This window comes from Apium graveolens, chromosome 4 (assembly GCF_009905375.1).
Source record: "Apium graveolens cultivar Ventura chromosome 4, ASM990537v1, whole genome shotgun sequence".
NCBI classification, from domain to species: Eukaryota; Viridiplantae; Streptophyta; class Magnoliopsida; order Apiales; family Apiaceae; genus Apium; species Apium graveolens.
The window spans coordinates 62,976,448-62,995,850 of record NC_133650.1 but is presented as its reverse complement, the minus strand read 5'-3'; the positions used below and the strand labels follow the sequence as shown (position 1 = coordinate 62,995,850).

Here is a 19,403-nt window from a genome sequence, read left to right as displayed (position 1 = left end):
TGGACCATAGTAAGGCAGCAATGATTCTGCGAGTATTGAGCTGATTACAACCGTGAGAGTTGTATTGGAATGGGTGTTGAGATTGAGTACCACTAATCGGGTCGTGGTAGTGTATAAGTTATCATTGATAGACTAATTAAGTAGAGTATCTACCTAGTGAATTATTATTCTTTCTTATCAATAGAGAGTCGTATTATTATACGAAGAAGGTTGCGGTGCAAGCATAGAATTCAAGTAACGATGATGTCTAGAATGAGATCCCAGATTCGATTTTCGATGTCGAAGGAGTTTCAAAGGTAATTGTGTATAAGCTCGAGGAAGAGCATGGGTCCATAGAATGATGGACGGGATAGCGAAAATATTTAGGCATGGGAAATACGAGGCTATAATGCTTGATGCTGATATAAATACATATATGTTTTGTTCTTCTATGATAAACCTCTATAGTTCAGAGGTAGGTTCCAAGCCAGATATTTTGTGGCAGTATATTTTTTTCATATATACAATTCTCTTCAGTTCATTCTTTTCTCTTCTTTTCATTTCGTGTAAGCTGAGAAGAACAACCCTTCCAGAAGGGGAGGTATTGCCGAATGACTATCTATCTGTGTGATAGAAGCCGAGTAGGATACCAGCTATTGTTTAATTGCTTGTCAAGTACTAAAGGCTGGCCACCTTCTGTACTAACTATGCGATATAACAAGTGTTCATGATCATAGTGATCTCTCAACAAATTCCTTTACTTCTATTTGATTGATCAAATTTTGGAAAATAGAAACAACTGAAAAAGGAGTAATAAAGTGGTGGTAGTATGCGGAATGGGAACACATTCGTGATACTAAGGTTGACGTGGTTATTAAAAGGTTATAGAACGCTAACGAGCAAAAGTATAACCAGTATAATATTAGGAACGGAAGGTAGTAGCGATTACGAACTGGAAAAGAATGGGTACCGAGAAGCAAAAGTTCTAATGATAAAAGCTATAATGAGAGTCTGGGCAATAGACTTGAAAGAATTTGGAATGATCACTTAATTCGGATTGAGTTATCTTACGACAATAGATCATATGTCACTATCGAGATGTCGCCTTATGAGATCCTTGAGGGAAGACAATGTCGATCTCCCTTATGTTAGGATGAAGTTGTAGAGCGCAAGATGCTCGGACCCGCAGTAGTCCAAAGGACCAAGGATATGATAAATCTAATCAGAGGACGGCTAGTAGTAGCCCAAGATGGACATGATAAGTATGTTGATTTGACACGAAAGGATAAAGAGTATGAAATAGGGGACCTAGTAATGTTATAGGTATCCCTTGGAAAGGATTGATGAGGTTCGGAAAGAAAGGAAAGCTAAGTCTACAATTTGTTGGACCCTTGGATATATTAAGACGTTTGGGAAGTTAGCATATGAGCTAGCCCTAACCCCGAACATGTAGCAAGTTCATAACGTGTTCCACGTATCAATGTTAAGGAAGTGTAATTCGGATGCCAGTCAAATAGGGGCATATGAGCGCATAGATATGCAACCCGACGTAACCTATATGGAGCAACCAGGAAGGGTTATAGAGTGAAAAGGAACAAGTGCTTAGGAGAAGGATTATCAAACTAGGCAGAGTTTGGTGGTAGAACCACAATGTGGAAAATTGACTCGAGAGTTAGAAAGTGTAATGCTAAGAAAGTATCCCCATTTGTTTTCTATCTGATTCTGGGACGGAATCCTTTTAAGGAGGGGAGACTGTAATAACCCCAATTTTTGAGAAATTTTGAAACCCTTATGAATAGTGTTTCTGCTGAACGAGAAAACTTTTCATGCCACGCTATGTAGGGGTTCTGTTATTGATCTTATGGGATATTATTCTTTATGGGAATATTATTTAATTAATAATATTCAGTCATTTTCTAAATATTCTGGGGACTGATTTACTTCATTAAATCAGCTTTACTCCAAACACTCTATAAAGTGTTTTCGAGTCTTCAAAATGATTTTTAAAAAGTTAGAGCGGATCCCAAAACTCATTTTAATATTTAAGATCTTCCTTTTAAAGGGGATTTAAATACTCGTTCAAAACTTGAGGGATCCGGCTCAGTGGTGTATTTTACATTCGCAACGAGGTTGCTGTTTTGAGAAAACATCTTGATTACTTGCCCATCGTTCGGGAAGTAAGTCCATCTATTGAGTCGGCATAAGAAACATGGGCTCAGTGGGCGTCCATGATAGTGTAAGTGGCTCAGTGGGAGTCCATCAAATGCATAAGTGGCTGAGTGGCAGTCCAGCATAAGGTCCTAATTATGACCAGGGTGATGACCAGTGGGGAATTCGTCCATCTACTAGTAGAAAAGGTTACTTATGGGTATCTTTGCCTGATCAGCAAGATATCTGGTTTATGCCAAAGGTTTTCTTTTCCTTTCCAAAATTCATTGGATGTTTCAAACTCTGTTCATACTTTACATAACAGAGGTTCCAGGAAATGTTTAAGAGATATATATATGTGGATATATATATATCGGGACTAAATAAAGTATCTCGTAACTTTATTTCATTCAATAATATTTCAAAGATTGAATCTATTCAAATCTTGTCTTGTAGTCTCATCTATGTGATGAACTTTTGAAACTGATTATAACTTGAACGGTGGTAGTTCAAGTAGTATTGGGAAAGATATAAGTATATTGGGGTATTTGGTAACCTCATCTTTTAAACTTATATCTAATTAATAATTGTCTTAGGAATGACAAAGATTTTCAGAAAAACGTTGAAACAAGGTTAGATATATGAGATCACCTTGCAACGATATTTTTTTTATACAGTTATACACTGGGACTTTGTGTATATTATGCATGGAAGAGGACTTCCAATATTTTGAAAAGTATATATGTATATATACTGAATATTTTGCGACTTCATCGCATTAAGATATCAAACTTGGTTCATTTCTTTTGACCAAGACTTTCATGAGTATTATGAGTAGGCTCATATATTGTAAATCATTATACATATTATTTTGGTGGGCTTGCTGCTCACCCTTGCTTTATTTCTTCATCACACAACAACAGTTAGGAAAGATGGCCAGACTCCAGCAGACCCAGCGCAAGCGCGTGGGAAGCGTCCCGCGTCTTCCCGTTGATGTTGTAGCTGCTATAGCTGCAGAGGTAGATCTATTGTAGATCAGACCATCTACTTTTGAGAATCAATTATGTATAATTATAACTTGTGGCAGATAATGGCAATTAACTGTAAATTTATCAAGTAATCATTTTGGGTTGTAATAACTTTTAAATTGTGGATTCAAAGACTTGTACTTATTTAAATTTCATCTCTGAGACTATAACGGGTTGTGGTGTGTGTTAGTGTGGGGTCACAGCATAAGGTTATTATTATTAATTAAGTGAAGTGATATTGTGGAAAGAAAGACCGTGACGACCCGGATCCTCGACCCCGGATCTGGGGGTGTTACATAGAACGTCCGGGTCGATCCAAAATCAGTCAGTGATAGTTGTAAGCTCTGCAAGGCAAGTACCCTGACCATTCTCTTATGGTTCAGTATATATGAATAGCTAATGTTTTAATCTCGTAATGGAACATAAATGTTTTAAGTTATGTATTCCCTATAGTTATAAATCATTGTTTTAAATCCGTATTGGGGAAAAGTAACTTCGAAAGGTACCTATCTCGAATGAAAATGATTGTGAACTGGTTTTTATGTGTGCTGTTAAAACAAATGGTTTTGAAATGAGATAGGTACAAGTGTTTTGAAAAATGGATAAAACGATCAGATATGGGATACATTGGGGCCATGGGGGCTATTGAGGTGGCGTAAGAAGCTAATTCGGTTGAGCGCAAATTATAACCGATTAGTCCAGCAGGTCAGAGACCTAGCTAGTCTCTGAGTTCCGGAACAGGTAAATGGGATGGCAGTTAGAGCCGTCTGGTGTTGATAGCCTGATCAGTTGTCTTCACATATCCGTTACGTATCTGATTTGGCTTTGTGGTTCCCGTAACGGAACAAGTGATTTATACAGTGGATTTGCAAATGAAGATAACATGCTAAAATTGGACTCTGGTATTTATACACAGCACACAACTGATGTTATTATTTACAGAGCATGCTAGTTTTGAATATCCAGATTATGTATGTTTTTACTTGATGTGCAGCAAATTATAATTTCTGTTCCGATAATCGTTTTACCATAAATTGTTTTACTTGTTATTCATATAGTGGTACTGCTGAGCAATTGATTGCTCACCCTTGCAGAATGTTTTATATGTATTGCAAATGCCTAGGAGATTCTTCCGTGGTAGTCAGGGCAGAGTTCCAGTTCCTCCCGTGTCAGGCTCCTCTGAGGTAGTCGTGTTAGACCAAAGTTGGTTTGTTGAGTTGCTGTAATAAGATAGTATTGTCAGGATTGTCTCTGGTAAGTTAGTTGTGTGATAATTGCAACCTAAATCATACTTAAACCTGGAAAAGGTCTTGGTAAAGGGGTCGTGGTTATGTATAATTAGTGATTTAGATTATATTATGTTTAATATTTTGGTTTCTGGTGACGTCAACTCCTGACCCCGGGGTTGAGGCCGTCACAGAGGGTGAATGTGTTTTACTGTTTTTATGCATTTTTGAGCTTTTTTATAATTGAACAAAGTAAATTAAATATTGTAGTGAAATGTGTTACTGCAGAAATTAAACATGCAATAATAAAGAACACAGATCTTTCAAAACTCACTTAATTTTATATTAAAATTAAGAATATTTTGTTACAAAAATTTTAGGCTCTTTGTTGATAAAGTGATTAGCTTCCCCTTGAGAGTGTTACAAGATTTTCTATCTAAATTGTTACAACTAACTAAAGGACCAGTGTTAACTTTATAATTTAGTTAACTGCTGGTTTACACAGTGTGTAATAAGACATGCTATTAACTTTAGTAAACTGTCACTTGTCATTTCCATTTAAGGAAAAGTGTATCTTCTATTTCTGGCTTAGTATATCTTAGCATCCTATGTTTACTTTGATCTTCCTTTGTCAGTTAATCTTCACCATTAATCTTACACATCGTTCAAGCTGCTTTTTGTAGACTTGTCAATCCAATTGTTTGGATTGTTTGTTGATTGTGAATCTTGGATATTGAACTGATTTGCAAATTTATACTTTGAGATTTTACCTCGAGATCTCCATTTGGTCTATAGAGAACTTGACATCTCGATAAGTATATTGGCTTATCGAGATCTCTAGTACTCCATAGTTAATTTGACTTGTAGAGGTCTCTGAGTTCTCTATAAGAGAATTTGGCTTGTCTAGATCTCTAGTCTTCATATCTTCACTTTGACTTATCGATATATCTGAGTCATCTAGTGGCTTATTGACTTATCAATAACTCAGAGTTCTCTAGTCAAATTTAACTTGTCGATAACTCAGAGTTCTTTAGTGAATTTTGGCTTATCGATATCTCTGAGTTCTCTAGTGGAATTTGACTTATCGATAACTCAGAGTTGTTTAATGAATGTTGACTTGTTGATAACTCTGAGTTTTCTAGTGAAGAAATGACTTGTCGATTTTCCAATTTTCATGTCTTCAATTTGGCCTGTCGATATCTCTCTATGAGTTCTCTATAAGTTTTTATGACTTCTCGATAAGTCATTTGGAGTTCTCGAGTGACTTCTCTATAATACTAAACTGTGACTTGTAGAGATCTTTGACTTAGAATATTTTTATCCAAACAGATTTATTCAACTCCAAACTTCTTCATAATTCTTCCGAGGCATGATCCTCTTGATCTTCTTCCAGATAGAATCCTTAGGCTTGATACTGTATAAACAAAAAGACTCCAGTATGCTCTTTTACATTTTTACAGACTTTAAATATTACAAGTACAAATGCAAACTAAGATTACAATACAACTCAATTAGGGTTGTCAATTTTGACTTAGTCTTGTTAAACTACAGACATGTCTTGCACAACGTATACTTAGTTTTGTATAATATATTTTTATTAGGTACTCTTTTTCTCCTCCTGAGTTTTTTTCCCACTAGATTTTACTTTTAAGGGGTTTTAATGAGACCTAACTGTGAGTTATTTGATCGGATATTGAAGCGATATTGTCTAAATTTCCGGGAGCACTTGCTTACTTTTTGGTTAGATGATATATTTTGATGAATGAAGGAAACTCTGCCCCTCCAGATTGTATTCTTAATTTTTATCAATGAAAATATTTATATTTGTGAAATGAAAAAAGTTGAAAAAAACATTAACATGGATAATGTTGGTATATATGCGCAAAATCTTGAAGAACCAATAAGACAACATGGTGCGGAGTCCAAAATAAATTAAATTTTGGATTCTACGGTTCAAAATCATTCAACCGACAAGCTATCAGTGTCCCCAAGTCTAAACAAAACAAACACATCCCTGTTCCCACTTAACCAAACTGCCCGCCCCCCTTCATGTAATAATACTCTTAATTCAAGGCTATTTCCGTCCACAAAATTTTGTACTGATTACAAATTTATCTACATCTATATACAAGTCTACTCCAGTGTCTCTCTCTCCGGGTATAGAACCACCGGGTCGTCACCATTAAAGAAAGGTACCTTCTTTTTAATTTTTAGATCCCCAAAATCTAGCTAGGTTTTTTCATTTTTCTTATATTTACTCATTTTACTATTTATTAGGGCACTCAGTTGATCGATTTAAAGCTCATTCTTGTTTGATCCACCCTTGATTTCACCCAGGTTAGTCAGTTCTGCTCTTCTTTTTTTTGCTATCTAAAGCTTTAATTTTTAAATTTTGTTTTTTAATTCAGTTATGATCTATGCTCAGTGGCTTTCAATTTGATTAGTTAGAGCTTTTTTGAGTATTTATTTCTTCTTATGTTTATTTTTTACTTCAATTTAATTCTGCGTTTTCTTATATCAATTCTCGAGATATGTGTGTCCGTGGAGATGTCGTTTCTGAAATGTACTGCTTGTATTTACAATGTGGTAGTTACTTGTTTGTAGGATGGATAACATGAGTAGTTATTGGCAACTGGGTGATGAGCTCCGAGGGTTGAATGTCTCCGAGGAGCACAAGTGGTTGATGGCTGCTTCTAAATTGGCTGACCAGACTAGGTCGAAAGTTGAGCGTAGGAATAATCTTGATCTTTCTAAAGGACTCGTTGAAACAAGGTCTAGGGATATTAATGTTGGGTTTCAGGAAGAAAACAAATTTGAAAGTCTTAACTTTAATATGTTGAATTTGGAATCGAAAATGAATGATGCTTTTGGAAAGAGTGCTGTCAGGAATGGTGTGTACAATATGAATGTTGGGTATCAGAAAAATAATCTCAACACTGTTGTTAATGTGAATGGTATCAAGCATATTGGTAATAACCACCACAAAGAGGCCATCAACAACCACAACTGTGAGAATGGGAATTCGAACAGTGCTGTCGACAAAAGGTTCAAGACCTTGCCTGCTGCAGAGACTCTTCCGCGAGATGAAGTTCTTGGTGGATACATCTTTGTTTGCAATAACGATACTATGCAAGAAGATCTTAAACGTCACCTATTCGGTAATTTATTTTTTAGATTTGTAATACCCTATCTTATAATACAAGTTACATTATTGTTAAAATTATCACTCTTATTCCTGTGTACCTCTATCTATTCTTAAATATTTGTGAAATTGAATTTGAGTCTAAACTAAAATGTTTTGCAAATTAGTTAGCCATAACTACTTCCAGCACAAAGCTAAGAGTGTTTGAACTTCGAAGTCTATAGATTTAAACTGCCTCGCTTGGAGAACAAGCTAGTATAAAATTTATTCAACTAAAGACTGACATGTTTATGTTAAATGCTCGATTCTTTGCAGGTTTACCCCCTAGATACAGGGATTCTGTCAGGGCAATAACACCGGGCTTACCACTGTTTCTCTACAATTACACCACTCACCAGTTGCATGGTATTTTTGAGGTCTGTTGATATCTTTACATTTTATTCTATGCTAATCATTATGGAATGCATTAGGCTGCGCTAGTTGCCCCATATGACTCATGTTTTTTAATGGATATGTTTAATTTAAGGTCTTACCTTGTGCAAATGTTGTTCTTACTTGAGCAGGAAATAGATTTTTTTTTTTTAAAAAAAAAGAGGATGTTTGATGATTATATTATCTATTCATAAATTTAATTGATATAGTAGTCATCTCGCAGAGTGCCTTGAAAAGGTGGGTGATAAATAAGTTTTACTTTTAGACCTCAGATGGAAATAGTTCTGTTTCTGACCATAATGTTTTTCCTATGCAAGCATTAGCCTTTTACAAGATTGGTTCTTAGAATTATCTGTCATTTTTGTTATATGCCTTTGCATACGAGGCAAGTTCATAGTTCCGGTACTTGTTCAAATTGAATTGTTTGCTGATAGATATATATGCCCTTTGTACAGGCTTCAGGTTTTGGAGGTTCAAACATTGATGCAACTGCTTGGGAAGATAAAAAATGTAAAGGCGAGTCAAGGTTTCCTGCTCAGGTAAGCAAATAATTTGTTTAAATTTGATTTCTCACAATTGACAGGTTGTGTAACTTTAGTTAAACATCTTTTACCTTCTCTTCCAAATTAGGTGAGAATTCGGGTTAGAAAGATCTGCAAGGCTTTGGAGGAAGATTCTTTTAGGCCTGTCTTGCACCATTACGATGGCCCAAAATTCCGTCTCGAGCTTTCAGTCCCTGAGGTAAGCTGAAATCTAATGTTATTTTGAGTGCTCAGTCTGTTAGTTCCCACTGTCTAAACTGATGTTTAGTTCTCACTCTGTCGAGACTGATTTGTTACTTTGCTTGTCACCTCAGACACTAGATTTGCTTGATCTCTGTGAACAAGCTGGAGAGTAGAACCCAGTATTGACCTAAAGATTATCCGGGAGAAGTTGTGAATGGAATAGAGTTTATGGCATCATGTGCTTTCAACAGATCTTACCGTAAAGCGCAAGCTTGGGTGGCCAGTCTGTTCTGAGAGAATGTGAGTGGCACTTAAATAATATAGCTATGTTGTGGAAGTATCTTTAAAAAGTTGTTTCACACTATTATATGGTATTGTAATCAAGCAAACCTAAACTAAACAATGGTTGTGTGATGATGATGTCTTTAATAGATGACAACCACTTTGATGTCTGTTGTATTTAGTTTCTGTCGATTTAATATTTTTTCCAGTAATATTGTGAAAAGGAACACAAGAAAAAGATTTAAGGTTCCATCTTGGCCATGGAAAAAAGTAATATGCCCCTGATTAGAGACTTGCTCGTCTCAGCCAGGAAATAAATAAAATAAAAAACACAAAAGAATTTCTCTCGGCTAGAATTCCACTATAGGGTTAAGCCCTTGGAGTTCTGTGTTGGCCTAATCCAAGGCAGGGCATTTGGATACATGCCCTTGAGGGAAAGGAAAGAGCGGATGCTTTCATTTAAGGATGCATGTGGACTGAACTATACTAGTTACTGGGGTGTGATTCTGTTGGGCCGCTGCGAAAGAGATTTACAAAGAGAATAATACAGACCCCAAAATAGTCTCTCGTATGAAGTAGACTCCAGGGGTTATATTTTTTGTTCATATCATTTTGAGCAACCGGTCATAGTTTGTTCTTAATATATTTAACATTTAAGATGTTTCAAGTTACTCTCGACTACATGTTCTCCTAACCTGCTTTTGTCCCAGCTATTCATCCATCGCCTTTCATGACCCACTCCTTTTTAAATTAGAACTGAATGCTAGACCGTAATAGACAAGCAACGGCCTTATTCCTAGGGCTGAGCATTCGGGAACCGGACCGAAATATTATTCGGTTACCGAATACCGAATAAGGGGGGAAATTATAACCGATTAGTGTTCGGCTCCCGAATACCTAATAAGGGGGGAAATTATAACCGATTAGTGAACCGAAATAATTTCGGTTATTTACCAAACCAAATTAATTATTTCGGTTAAAACCGAAAACCAAATTGAAAAACCGAATTACAAAAAAAAACTGAATTTTACATAGACAGTTGATCCAAAATTTGAGCTACAGGAATGTCTGCAAAATTTATGCATGCATCATCTGATATGTGAACAAAATATCCTCCAAATTTGCAAAATAACAAGCTATATAAATTATACAAATGAAACAAAATAACAAGCTATAACACACTACTAGCTGAATGCCAACTGTAATCTTTATTAAGAACTTCTGAAATAATGAGCAGCTATTCAGGAAAGATGGACGTCGCAATTTAATATATAACAACGGTCACATATATGTTACTGTTGCTGTGGTTTCAATAGAATTTCAACAAAATCATGTTCTCTATAAAACTAGAATTTTAAAACAAGGGGGACCTAAAATTTATCAGAACTTTACTATAAGAACTAAGAAGACAAATGAGATAAAAAGGCATGAAAATGTAACATAAGAAAGTGAAAGGGACCAAACACGATTGTAATAGTTGATAGTTTTTGACCAGCAGGATGGCAAATCAGCAGACAAAACTAGATCTTAAAAAAATTTAAAGACGGAATGGAGATCTACACTCTACAGACTACAAGGACGTTTCAACAAGGGCCTATTTTGCAGACTCACTGTATATGAATCAATAATGCACATATTTGTGCTGCAAATCAATAAAAGAATAAAAGAACACAAATCATTAATTTGTGTAAACAAATTATACAAATTATGAACTAACAAGTCTTAATTGAATATCTTAATTAAACAAGCCAACAAGTCTCAATTTCAGCACATGCAAGTTTGCAACTAGCTAGTGGCTAGAAATAAGTCTTTAGAATTAACAAAATAAAGTCATGGATCCAGGCTTTCCAGTTTCCGCAGGCTCCACCGCTCCAGGCTAGAGAGAAGAAGTGATGAACAGAAGTACAAAACGAGATGACCGAAGAGGCGAAGAACGGAAGAAGAAGATAAGAAGTTGGATATAGAAAATAGATACAGCGGATTGTAACTCATAAAGTCATAATTGAACTGAAAAAAGACCTAGGTTAGCAAAATAGGAAAAATAATAAAATATTATACATATTATATATATATAAATATATTTATTTAATATATTTCGGTAATTTCGGTAATTTCGGTTCGGTATTCGGTTAACCGAACCGAATGCTCAGCCCTACTTATTCCAACAAAAATTTTAAAACAATCATTAAATCATAAAATATCTTGATAGAGTACTAAAAATTTTAAGAACCTGTTATATCGAATACTAGCATTCCCACAAACTTCTCACATAAGTACCTACTCGAAGTACATATAGATCTATGCAATCTAACTGCCCTCAAGCGGACTTTTCTTTTAGGAGAATAGCAGTGGACTTACACTTATCAACTGAGAAACTAGCCCCCCACCTTGGAGGTTATATTTAGCAGAAGTGAATTTCTCCCATCAGTAGTGCGATTTGACGAAAATACATTGCACTGAAGAAAGCTTACGCACATATTGTGCGATACAACAGATAATGGATTCTGACGACGCTCCTTCATTCCAGTTCCATCTTCAGAGTGCAGCTGAAACGAGAAAAGATTGAATTCTTTGTAGCAGTTCAGCTTTTACCGAAGCAGGAACTGCAGCTGCAAAGTATAAATATATTAGGGACAAGTATGAAGCTTTAAATACAAATGAGCAAGGAAATAGGCCACCGAAGTTCAAAACCAAAACTAGTGACAACTAAGAGATTTATCCTTACACAGTAAGTTGAGAAACTAAAATAGACACTGGATTAGCAAAAAGTAGCATAACAGGCGCTCATTACATTTCTTAGCACATAGGTAGTACAAGAGTCGAAAAGGCATGTAATATACTCTAAATAAAGGATTGCTGGCTTTAATTTCAAAACAGTAATGTAATGTTTTATCCTGTATAGATAGATGTACCAGCTAAAGTAAAAGGCATGAACCGTACATAACATGTTTGATTCACTATCAGAAAATTGCATACAACGGACTCTAAGACTTCAACCAGATAAGCTGGACTTTAAAAACTCAGAAAATAATCATACACTCACAGGTTTACTTGTATCTTCGGAGTTGTTTCACATCAAAGGCTAATTACAGCCAAATGTATTGTACTATAGTCAGTATATGCTAAATCATCTACAAAGTTTCATGCTTTGGCTTTAAGATATTCATCGTCAAATATTGTTTCTCTTTAAACTTACTTACAATGAAAAATCTGCATACTACCCTGGACCCTATGTAACACCTCAGTCCCACATCGAGAATATTTGGGACTTTTGTTTAGTTTATAAAGCAAAGTACTATTACTATGTGCACCAACAAATCATGATCTTTTGGGGCTTGTGGTGGGCTAGTCATATGTGATCTTGGACATATGGGCTGGGGGCCTGTGATGGGCTAGTTGTAACCCATAGGCTTTGGCTTATTTCGGACTCGATATCGGGACTTGACCCGGGTTGTCACACCCTAGCAAGATTATCACGGCGCCAAGTCGACCCTCGACGCCCGAGTACCTTCGTGAAGACTAGTCGATAAGTAGCTCAACTAGTCGTAAAAAGTCGACAAAATGTTCATTATACATAAAATTACTTGATTTAATATATAATATAATTGAACATGTTAGTTTAATAATATAAATCAAAAGTAATAGAATAGGAGGTTCAAAATATGCACGGTACACTACAATTATTGTTATGAAGACCCCAAGTCGGGTTACGAGACTCTTGGGCGACCTTCACGTTAACTAGTCGACGACAAGTTGGGCTTCGAGACTCTCGGCGCCTGAGTATCTTCGCGTCGACTAGTTGCTGACTAGTCGTCGACTAGTCGTCTTCGTGATAACAATGCACCCTAGGTACAAATTCATTTTGAGATTTATTATTAACGCCATTTTTTTGTCAAATTATTAATGCTATTTCAAAATAATACAAAATTTGCAATACTACAATATGTGAAAAGTGAACACTGCAAACTAAAACTGCAAAACGTCGTAATGGGATAATCGTAGTTCCGAAAGATCAAAAAACTCCATAAGCATCATCAAACATATGCTTGATCCCAATTAAAGGGCTCAATTCAGGAAGAAAATAAACTCATTTGTATAAATTACCAGCTCATTCTTGTGCAAAGCATAAAAACCTCACCTCTGCCTTTTAGGGTAATCGCTTGAATAAGGTCATCCAGGGTAACATTATCCCTTCCCTCCTTCTTGATATATGCCCTAAGAAGACCAAGTAATAAAAAAATTAACAAGAATCATTACCAAACTTCAACTAAAACTACAATGATTCAAGAATGTTGGCCTAATAAAGTTGCTCCTACATCATAACATCTCCAAAAAGTCATTTTTATCTTTAAAATGGTTGATATGTTTTCAGGTACACCGGGAAGGGGAGGTAAGAATGGAACTCTTAACCACTTTTAGCACAAAGACAACCTTTGCCACCACTCAGGTATTAATAAGAACACATATATCACACAGAAATAAAAACATTTACCAAAACCTAAGATACATAACAGAAACTCCTAAAGGAAAAAAGTAAAGGGGAAAAGGAAACCTGCATAGAGTTTTCATCTCTTCCTTCCAACCGCATTCAGTTAACCGTTCCCTCAACAGCTCCATCAACCTTTCCTTTTCTCCACTCTCAATCATCTACAATGCCAATTAGTCACACACAAGAACTCATAACATATAAACCCCAACTTATAAAACTAACCATAACAAATCCATAAATTTCATAGCGTATCCTTAAAAGTAAAACACAGAACCTAATTTAACAAATTCCCTAGCTAATCGAAAAGTTATCGAATATCGAAAAGCGTAAATCGAAAACAAAAGAGAAACAGGAGGACCTTAATGTTGATAACATCAGGAAGTGAATGCTGTGGTTCTTGCTCATCACTTACATCTGGCGTGGGAGGTCGATTCACTGAGTGCCTCCTGTTTATATAACATCATTCATCATACACAATCAAACACAGGCATATATACATACATACATATTAGATTCAGGAGGAAGAGGGAGCATATACATGTTCAACACAAATCAAACGAGAAGCTTCTCGGTTTGCGACTAATTGTTCTCTTCCCCAGGCAAAAAACAAAAAGCCTTCTTACAAGTGCTGTCTAAGAACTTTAAACGACGTGGTTTACAAATATTTGCTTTTATGACGATTTTACCCTCCTGTCAAATGACGATTTTACCCTTCACCTGTTTTTAATGGAAAACGATATGGCGGCAAATAAGTACCAAGGAGTACGGCTGTGGACACAAACTCAACTACGTAATTTTGATTATCAATGTTAGTTCTGTAGTGGAGATTACTAGAAATTAGCTTGTATTCTTTTGTACGTTTCGGTTTTAGATTTATTTCGATGGCTATAATTTCATATGCTTCTGTTAGTTTTGTTTCACCTTTGATCAGTAAATCTCAGTATTGCGGTTCATTTCCTGTTGGAATTGGATTGGCGAGGAAAAACCGCGGAGTTAAGTTTTGTAGAGCCTCTGCTTCTGCTGTTAAATTTTCGAGTCTCGATGCGGATGATTTCAGGCATCCACTTGATAAACAGGTAGGTCCACTCATTTTTGCTTATCATATTTTGTGTATTTACTATGCTACAAAATTTGTATATGTCTTATAGTGTTTGTATATGTGGTGGTGCAGAATACGGTGTTGCTGCGGGCAATTCCTGGTCTAAATGATATCGGAAAGGCTTTTTTAGGTAATTTCTGATTCTAGTTTCTCCTTTGTCATGATCAGTAATGTTATAATGACTTAGATATTACTTCATCTCTCTGAACTGAACTATATGCACAAATTGCAAGTTTAATGTCATAAAATGAATAATGATCTATTTTTTAATTAATTGTTCCGCATCACTTGTTACTTAGCTCTTAACTCCAATTTAAGGGAGAAATGTGCAGTTTGCATTTTCAGCTAATGGAGACTGTAACAATTCATTTACTAGGATAAACAATATGAACTATGTCAATTAAAAATGTACTTGAGGAAACAATAAAATTTTACACACTTCGGAAATAATATATACATATTTGTGTAGAGGTTAAAGTTCTCCATCTACTTTTAAATTGTGAATGATTATCGAAAAATTATGTCACTGATTAGTCCTGTAATATTTCTCATGTTTAAGATCAAGTATTCAAGTGGAAATACAAAAAACTACGTACAGTAGTACTAATACATCTGAATCAAAACTATTTATGTATGTCAACTGTATTCGTGTCTGGTATTTGTCTAATTATATTAACCTTAATCTAGCCACTTCTGGTGTGACTCGGATACTTCAAGTTGATCTTTTTTCAAGTGTCGTATCTGGGTTATGACCATAATGCCAACAGTTGCTTGATCATTAAACTTCTTCCTCAAACTTTGGAGGCAGGTACCATAGCAGAGCAGGTCATGGTTCTTGAGAATATAGGGTCATCAGTTCTTGTTTCAGAAAATCAGGTCAGTTGCTGCATAATAGACATTATTTACTTATTTAGTGAGTTAAGGGCATCATAAGAATGCTTTTATCATCTTGCTTTTGGAGATATCTAACATTCAAAATTTGCTTCCCTCATAATATCCATATGCTCCGAACAAGCACCTAGTATGAATTACTTGTGCTTTGGGACCATTTTTGAGTTTGCCAAGTCCTACACCAAAGCTTAGAAATGAATTTATATAGGACATATGTTTTGATCTTGTTTTCTCCATAATTAATTATAATGTCCCCCTACATATAACCTATAATGCTCAATAGACAACACACCTTTTTAGTGATTCAGAACTTAATTCAAATGTCCTTAATTGATATTCTTAATATTCCTCATTTAGTCCATCAATCCATTTTACATCTTAGTTTATGTCTTGTGGAGAAAAAAGATATTGTTTTACTGGGTGTTTGTCATTTCATATTCCATGTTGGAAACATTTTGTCCTGGAAAGTGCAAAGCATATATTGGCCTTTTAACTCTATATGTTGGGCCAGCTTTCTGAACTTCATCATTTAATGGTCGAGGCTGCTGGAGTACTAAAAACTGAGGCACCTGATCTCTACATTCGTCAAAGTCCTGTACCTAATGCCTATACTCTAGCCGTCAGTGGTAAAAAGCCATTTGTTGTTGTTCATACAAGCCTTGTGGAGCTTTTGACCAGGAAGGAGCTGCAGGTGGTTCTTCTCCCTATGTTATGAACATGCTTTCGTTCATTAATACTTGTATAAATAATTGCTTTTCATTTTAGAATATATCTGGTGTACTTGGTCAATTAAATCATTTGATCCTCAGATTTTTACGACAAAATTATGTAATCTTTTAAATAATTTTATGTTAAAATCAGGCAGTTTTGGCTCATGAGTTAGGTCACCTTAAATGTGACCATGGTGTATGGTTGACAGTTGCAAACATTCTTACCCTTGGGGCCTATAGCATTCCTGGTACGTACTTTTGTTTCTACACATGCTTGTTCTCTCATTGTGTTATTGTTCATCAACATATAATGTACCGGATTATCTGAAGTCCTAGATATAAGGTAGAATATAGTTTCTTCTAATATATATTTTACGCTATAAAGATGTTTTCAAAGTTTTATATTGACCAGTTCTGAGATGATAAATTGTCAATTGACTGCAAAAATATACAGATAATCACATTTGAATTCTCTCTCTAATTTGTAATTGGCTGCAGAGAGCAGTACTCTATTAGGAGTTTATGCTTGGGTTTATTGTTGATCGTGATGTATGTATGTTTTGCGGAGTAATGCACATCAAATGCTTGAAACAATTTTTGATATCTATGAGGCTTATCTAGAGTTTTTTGAACATTAAGGAAAAGAGTTTTGTTGCACTTACTTAGCAAGTACCTTCCTGACTAGGATCTTAAAGGTTAATGCAACACCTACAAATGAGGTTAATTTCATAATTATTCCTGTACATTTCATATTCGTTAACTGTTAATCTACTCTGGATCAAAGTCACTTCAGAATCAATGCACTGAGCCACTTGCCAATGTACTTTTTGATATGAATTTTTACTCTGATTTTTTCTTTCCACAAATATTGGATTTCTATGATAGTATAATCTGGTTATGAGCAGGGCTTGGTGGAATAATAGCTCAAAGATTGGAAGAACAACTATTTCGTTGGCTCCGAGCAGCAGAGCTTACTTGTGATCGTGCAGCTCTCCTTGTTGTTCAAGACCCAAAGGTATAGACTATTAAGAATCTGTTCTGCATCCAGCCAATTATTTTTGTTGAGGGATTTTTATTTTCACTATTCATTTTATTATTGAAATTCCCACAAGAGGTTGTCATCTCCGTACTGATGAAATTAGCTGGGGGCTGTCCATCTTTGGCTGATCAACTAAATGTGGATGCATTCTTGGAGCAAGCTCGCTCTTATGATAAAGCATCTTCAAGTCCAGTTGGATGGTATATAAGGTAAGTAAGAGCAAGGCTAAAACAACAGAAGTTTGAACATTTGGTATATTAAAGTGTTACTTATCAATTTTTTTTTTTTTTAGAAATGCTCAAACAAGGCAACTTTCTCACCCACTTCCTGTTTTACGTGCTCGTGAGATTGATGAGTGGTCCAAAAGCCCAGATTATATGTCCCTTCTGAACCGTGCAGCTCGGATCAATGGTGCACAGAAAGTATAGATAGTTAAGCTCAATACGATACATAGTGAACAATTATTTATATCAATGGTTAGTTTCTTAAACTCTATACGTTCCTTCAATTTTGCAAATATTTGTATTTACATATTGCCCGAGTATCAACACTCTATTGGTATAAAGTAGTTAGTGATCCAGTAGCAAAAAGAACGAGACAAGAAGTATTTACCACTTTTTAAAATCACACCTGCAAGTTTAAAGGTGAACTGACATAATTGGGTTGCTGCACAAGCGGCAAACATAGGTGGTAATGCTAAGCTCGATTGTTTACCTTGGATTGAGTTTGAGCAACACATTTTCAGTTTAAATTACTTTTAATTGGAAACTTTTTTGTTGTGTTTGGTTGGAATGAATGAAACTGGAGGGATTGGAATGATATTTAAACTATAAAATGGGTGAATGCTTAAACTTCCATTTCTTCTTCCATTCTATGCCTAACAGCTGAAACTATAACTCAAACCCACATTTGAGCTCCATTCCCTACCACACCCATTTTCCTAGCAATTCCTTTCATAATAAATCTGCAATCCCTCATATTTCTTTTCAAATCATACCTCCAACCTCCAAATTTTCCATTTAATTCCATTCCATTCTCCCTAACCAAACACAACATTAGTGATGATATATTGTGATTTTTTTTCTTAGTGTTGATATATTTTTTAAGAATAGAGGAAGGGAGGTAGGAATCAAGATAGCACTGAGAGAAATTTCTTAGGCACTACTTGATTTTTTATTAAGTTATATATATGCGAAGTCAGACTTTTATATACCAAGTTTTTAATTCTCTCGAATTTTTATCTAGCAACAAAATATTGGAATGCATATGCGTCCTGTGTTTGTGGAGATGAAGTTTTTGCGGAGCGTGAGCTTCTCTAAATAGTACTACATCTGCCTATACAGGTTACTATTTGGATAGGTATTGTTGCATACTATTTTGCCACTGCTAAAGATTGAAGCAGTTGTATAGTCCTGTATATAGCAAGCACTATGCTTGTAAGTTGTAAAAACAGATGTTGTATATAAGTATAACTGTTAAAAGAAAGATAATTGCTTAATCTAATTCTGAAAGATTCTTTTGCTACTTCCCAGTCCCCCACATCTCCACTGTTTTGTTGCAAATGTAATGCCAAATATTAGAGCTGATAACCGGAGGTAAACTCAGTGCAGGAGTACAGAGGCTCTATAGTTTTATCAAAATTTCGAAATTTAATGTTTGTAAATTTACATGTACTAACCCTGCGATGCACGGGTCTTCATTATATTTTTATATTATTTAAATTTATAATAAATTTCTTTTATATTTATAATAAATTTCTTTTTGGATTATTACGTTATGAGGATATTTATAAATAATAATATAAATGTTTGTTATTGGCAGGATTCAAACTTGAATTTTGGGTAGTATATAAATAATAATATAAATATTTGATGTTGGTGAGGATCGAACTTGGGAATTTTAGTAGTGTATAAATAATAATATAAATATTTGTTGTTGGCGGGGTTCGAACCTGGGAGTTTGAGTAGTGTATACTCTTTTAATATTTGAATCTAACGGTCCTGATCATTTAATATAAAAGATCTGACAGTCATAAATGAGGATAACCAAACTAATCAAAAAAAGGCATACCAACCAAAAAAAAGGCATACCAAATTATACTCCATTCCGGTTATTATAATATAGTATAGATTTTTCTAGCCTAATCAGTAATGAGAGTACTAGGCACTACTATATGTAACCTAAGGCTCGAATGTTTAAATATCAAAATGGTC

General features: G+C 35.2%; 3 protein-coding genes across 4 annotated transcripts; 2 read left to right on the top strand and 1 right to left on the bottom strand.

The window, feature by feature from the left end:
- Nucleotides 1-6,456: 6,456 nt before the first annotated feature.
- On the top strand, nucleotides 6,457-9,132 carry LOC141718018 (B2 protein-like). 2 transcript variants are annotated; one of them, XM_074520347.1, is made up of 7 exons: nucleotides 6,457-6,573; nucleotides 6,659-6,718; nucleotides 6,986-7,539; nucleotides 7,839-7,939; nucleotides 8,411-8,494; nucleotides 8,586-8,696; nucleotides 8,812-9,132. In XM_074520347.1, exons 3-7 carry the CDS (start codon nucleotides 6,987-6,989, stop codon nucleotides 8,851-8,853), a joined length of 891 nt encoding a protein of 296 aa, XP_074376448.1. In that variant the 5' UTR covers nucleotides 6,457-6,573; nucleotides 6,659-6,718; nucleotide 6,986; the 3' UTR covers nucleotides 8,854-9,132. The 2 variants fall into 2 exon arrangements, with proteins under 2 accessions (XP_074376448.1, XP_074376449.1); XM_074520348.1 differs by having other exon boundaries at nucleotides 6,484-6,573; nucleotides 6,668-6,718.
- Nucleotides 9,133-11,147: 2,015 nt separating this feature from the next.
- Nucleotides 11,148-14,122, bottom strand: LOC141718017 (transcription and mRNA export factor ENY2). Its single transcript, XM_074520346.1, has 5 exons — nucleotides 13,990-14,122; nucleotides 13,810-13,897; nucleotides 13,515-13,609; nucleotides 13,101-13,177; nucleotides 11,148-11,571 (listed from the first exon to the last, which is right to left on the bottom strand). Coding segments are annotated over exons 1-5 (336 nt in total). The 5' UTR covers nucleotides 13,992-14,122; the 3' UTR covers nucleotides 11,148-11,497.
- A 94-nt stretch (nucleotides 14,123-14,216) lies between these two features.
- Nucleotides 14,217-18,701, top strand: LOC141718016 (plastoglobule-localized metallopeptidase 48, chloroplastic). Its single transcript, XM_074520345.1, has 9 exons — nucleotides 14,217-14,527; nucleotides 14,623-14,680; nucleotides 15,359-15,426; nucleotides 15,953-16,132; nucleotides 16,303-16,399; nucleotides 17,057-17,166; nucleotides 17,266-17,399; nucleotides 17,483-17,666; nucleotides 18,436-18,701. Exons 1-8 carry the CDS (start codon nucleotides 14,333-14,335, stop codon nucleotides 17,616-17,618), a joined length of 978 nt encoding a protein of 325 aa, XP_074376446.1. The 5' UTR covers nucleotides 14,217-14,332; the 3' UTR covers nucleotides 17,619-17,666; nucleotides 18,436-18,701.
- Nucleotides 18,702-19,403: the final 702 nt, after the last annotated feature.

What these genes read in the sequence shown, in the direction of transcription:
- LOC141718018 (XM_074520347.1), top strand. Translation starts at nt 6,987, where the DNA reads ATGGATAACATGAGTAGTTATTGGCAACTGGGTGATGAGCTCCGAGGG. An exon ending in AGTTGCATGGTATTTTTGAG is followed by an intron (nt 7,940 to 8,410) that starts GTCTGTTGATAT and finishes CCCTTTGTACAG; the next exon opens with GCTTCAGGTTTTGGAGGTTC. An exon ending in AGTCAAGGTTTCCTGCTCAG is followed by an intron (nt 8,495 to 8,585) that starts GTAAGCAAATAA and finishes CTTCCAAATTAG; the next exon opens with GTGAGAATTCGGGTTAGAAA.
- LOC141718017 (XM_074520346.1), bottom strand. An exon ending in CTGATGTTATCAACATTAAG is followed by an intron (nt 13,610 to 13,809) that starts GTCCTCCTGTTT and finishes TTGGCATTGTAG; the next exon opens with ATGATTGAGAGTGGAGAAAA. An exon ending in GAGATGAAAACTCTATGCAG is followed by an intron (nt 13,178 to 13,514) that starts GTTTCCTTTTCC and finishes TGGTCTTCTTAG; the next exon opens with GGCATATATCAAGAAGGAGG.
- LOC141718016 (XM_074520345.1), top strand. Translation starts at nt 14,333, where the DNA reads ATGGCTATAATTTCATATGCTTCTGTTAGTTTTGTTTCACCTTTGATC. An exon ending in TGACCAGGAAGGAGCTGCAG is followed by an intron (nt 16,133 to 16,302) that starts GTGGTTCTTCTC and finishes TGTTAAAATCAG; the next exon opens with GCAGTTTTGGCTCATGAGTT. An exon ending in TTGTTGTTCAAGACCCAAAG is followed by an intron (nt 17,167 to 17,265) that starts GTATAGACTATT and finishes TTCCCACAAGAG; the next exon opens with GTTGTCATCTCCGTACTGAT.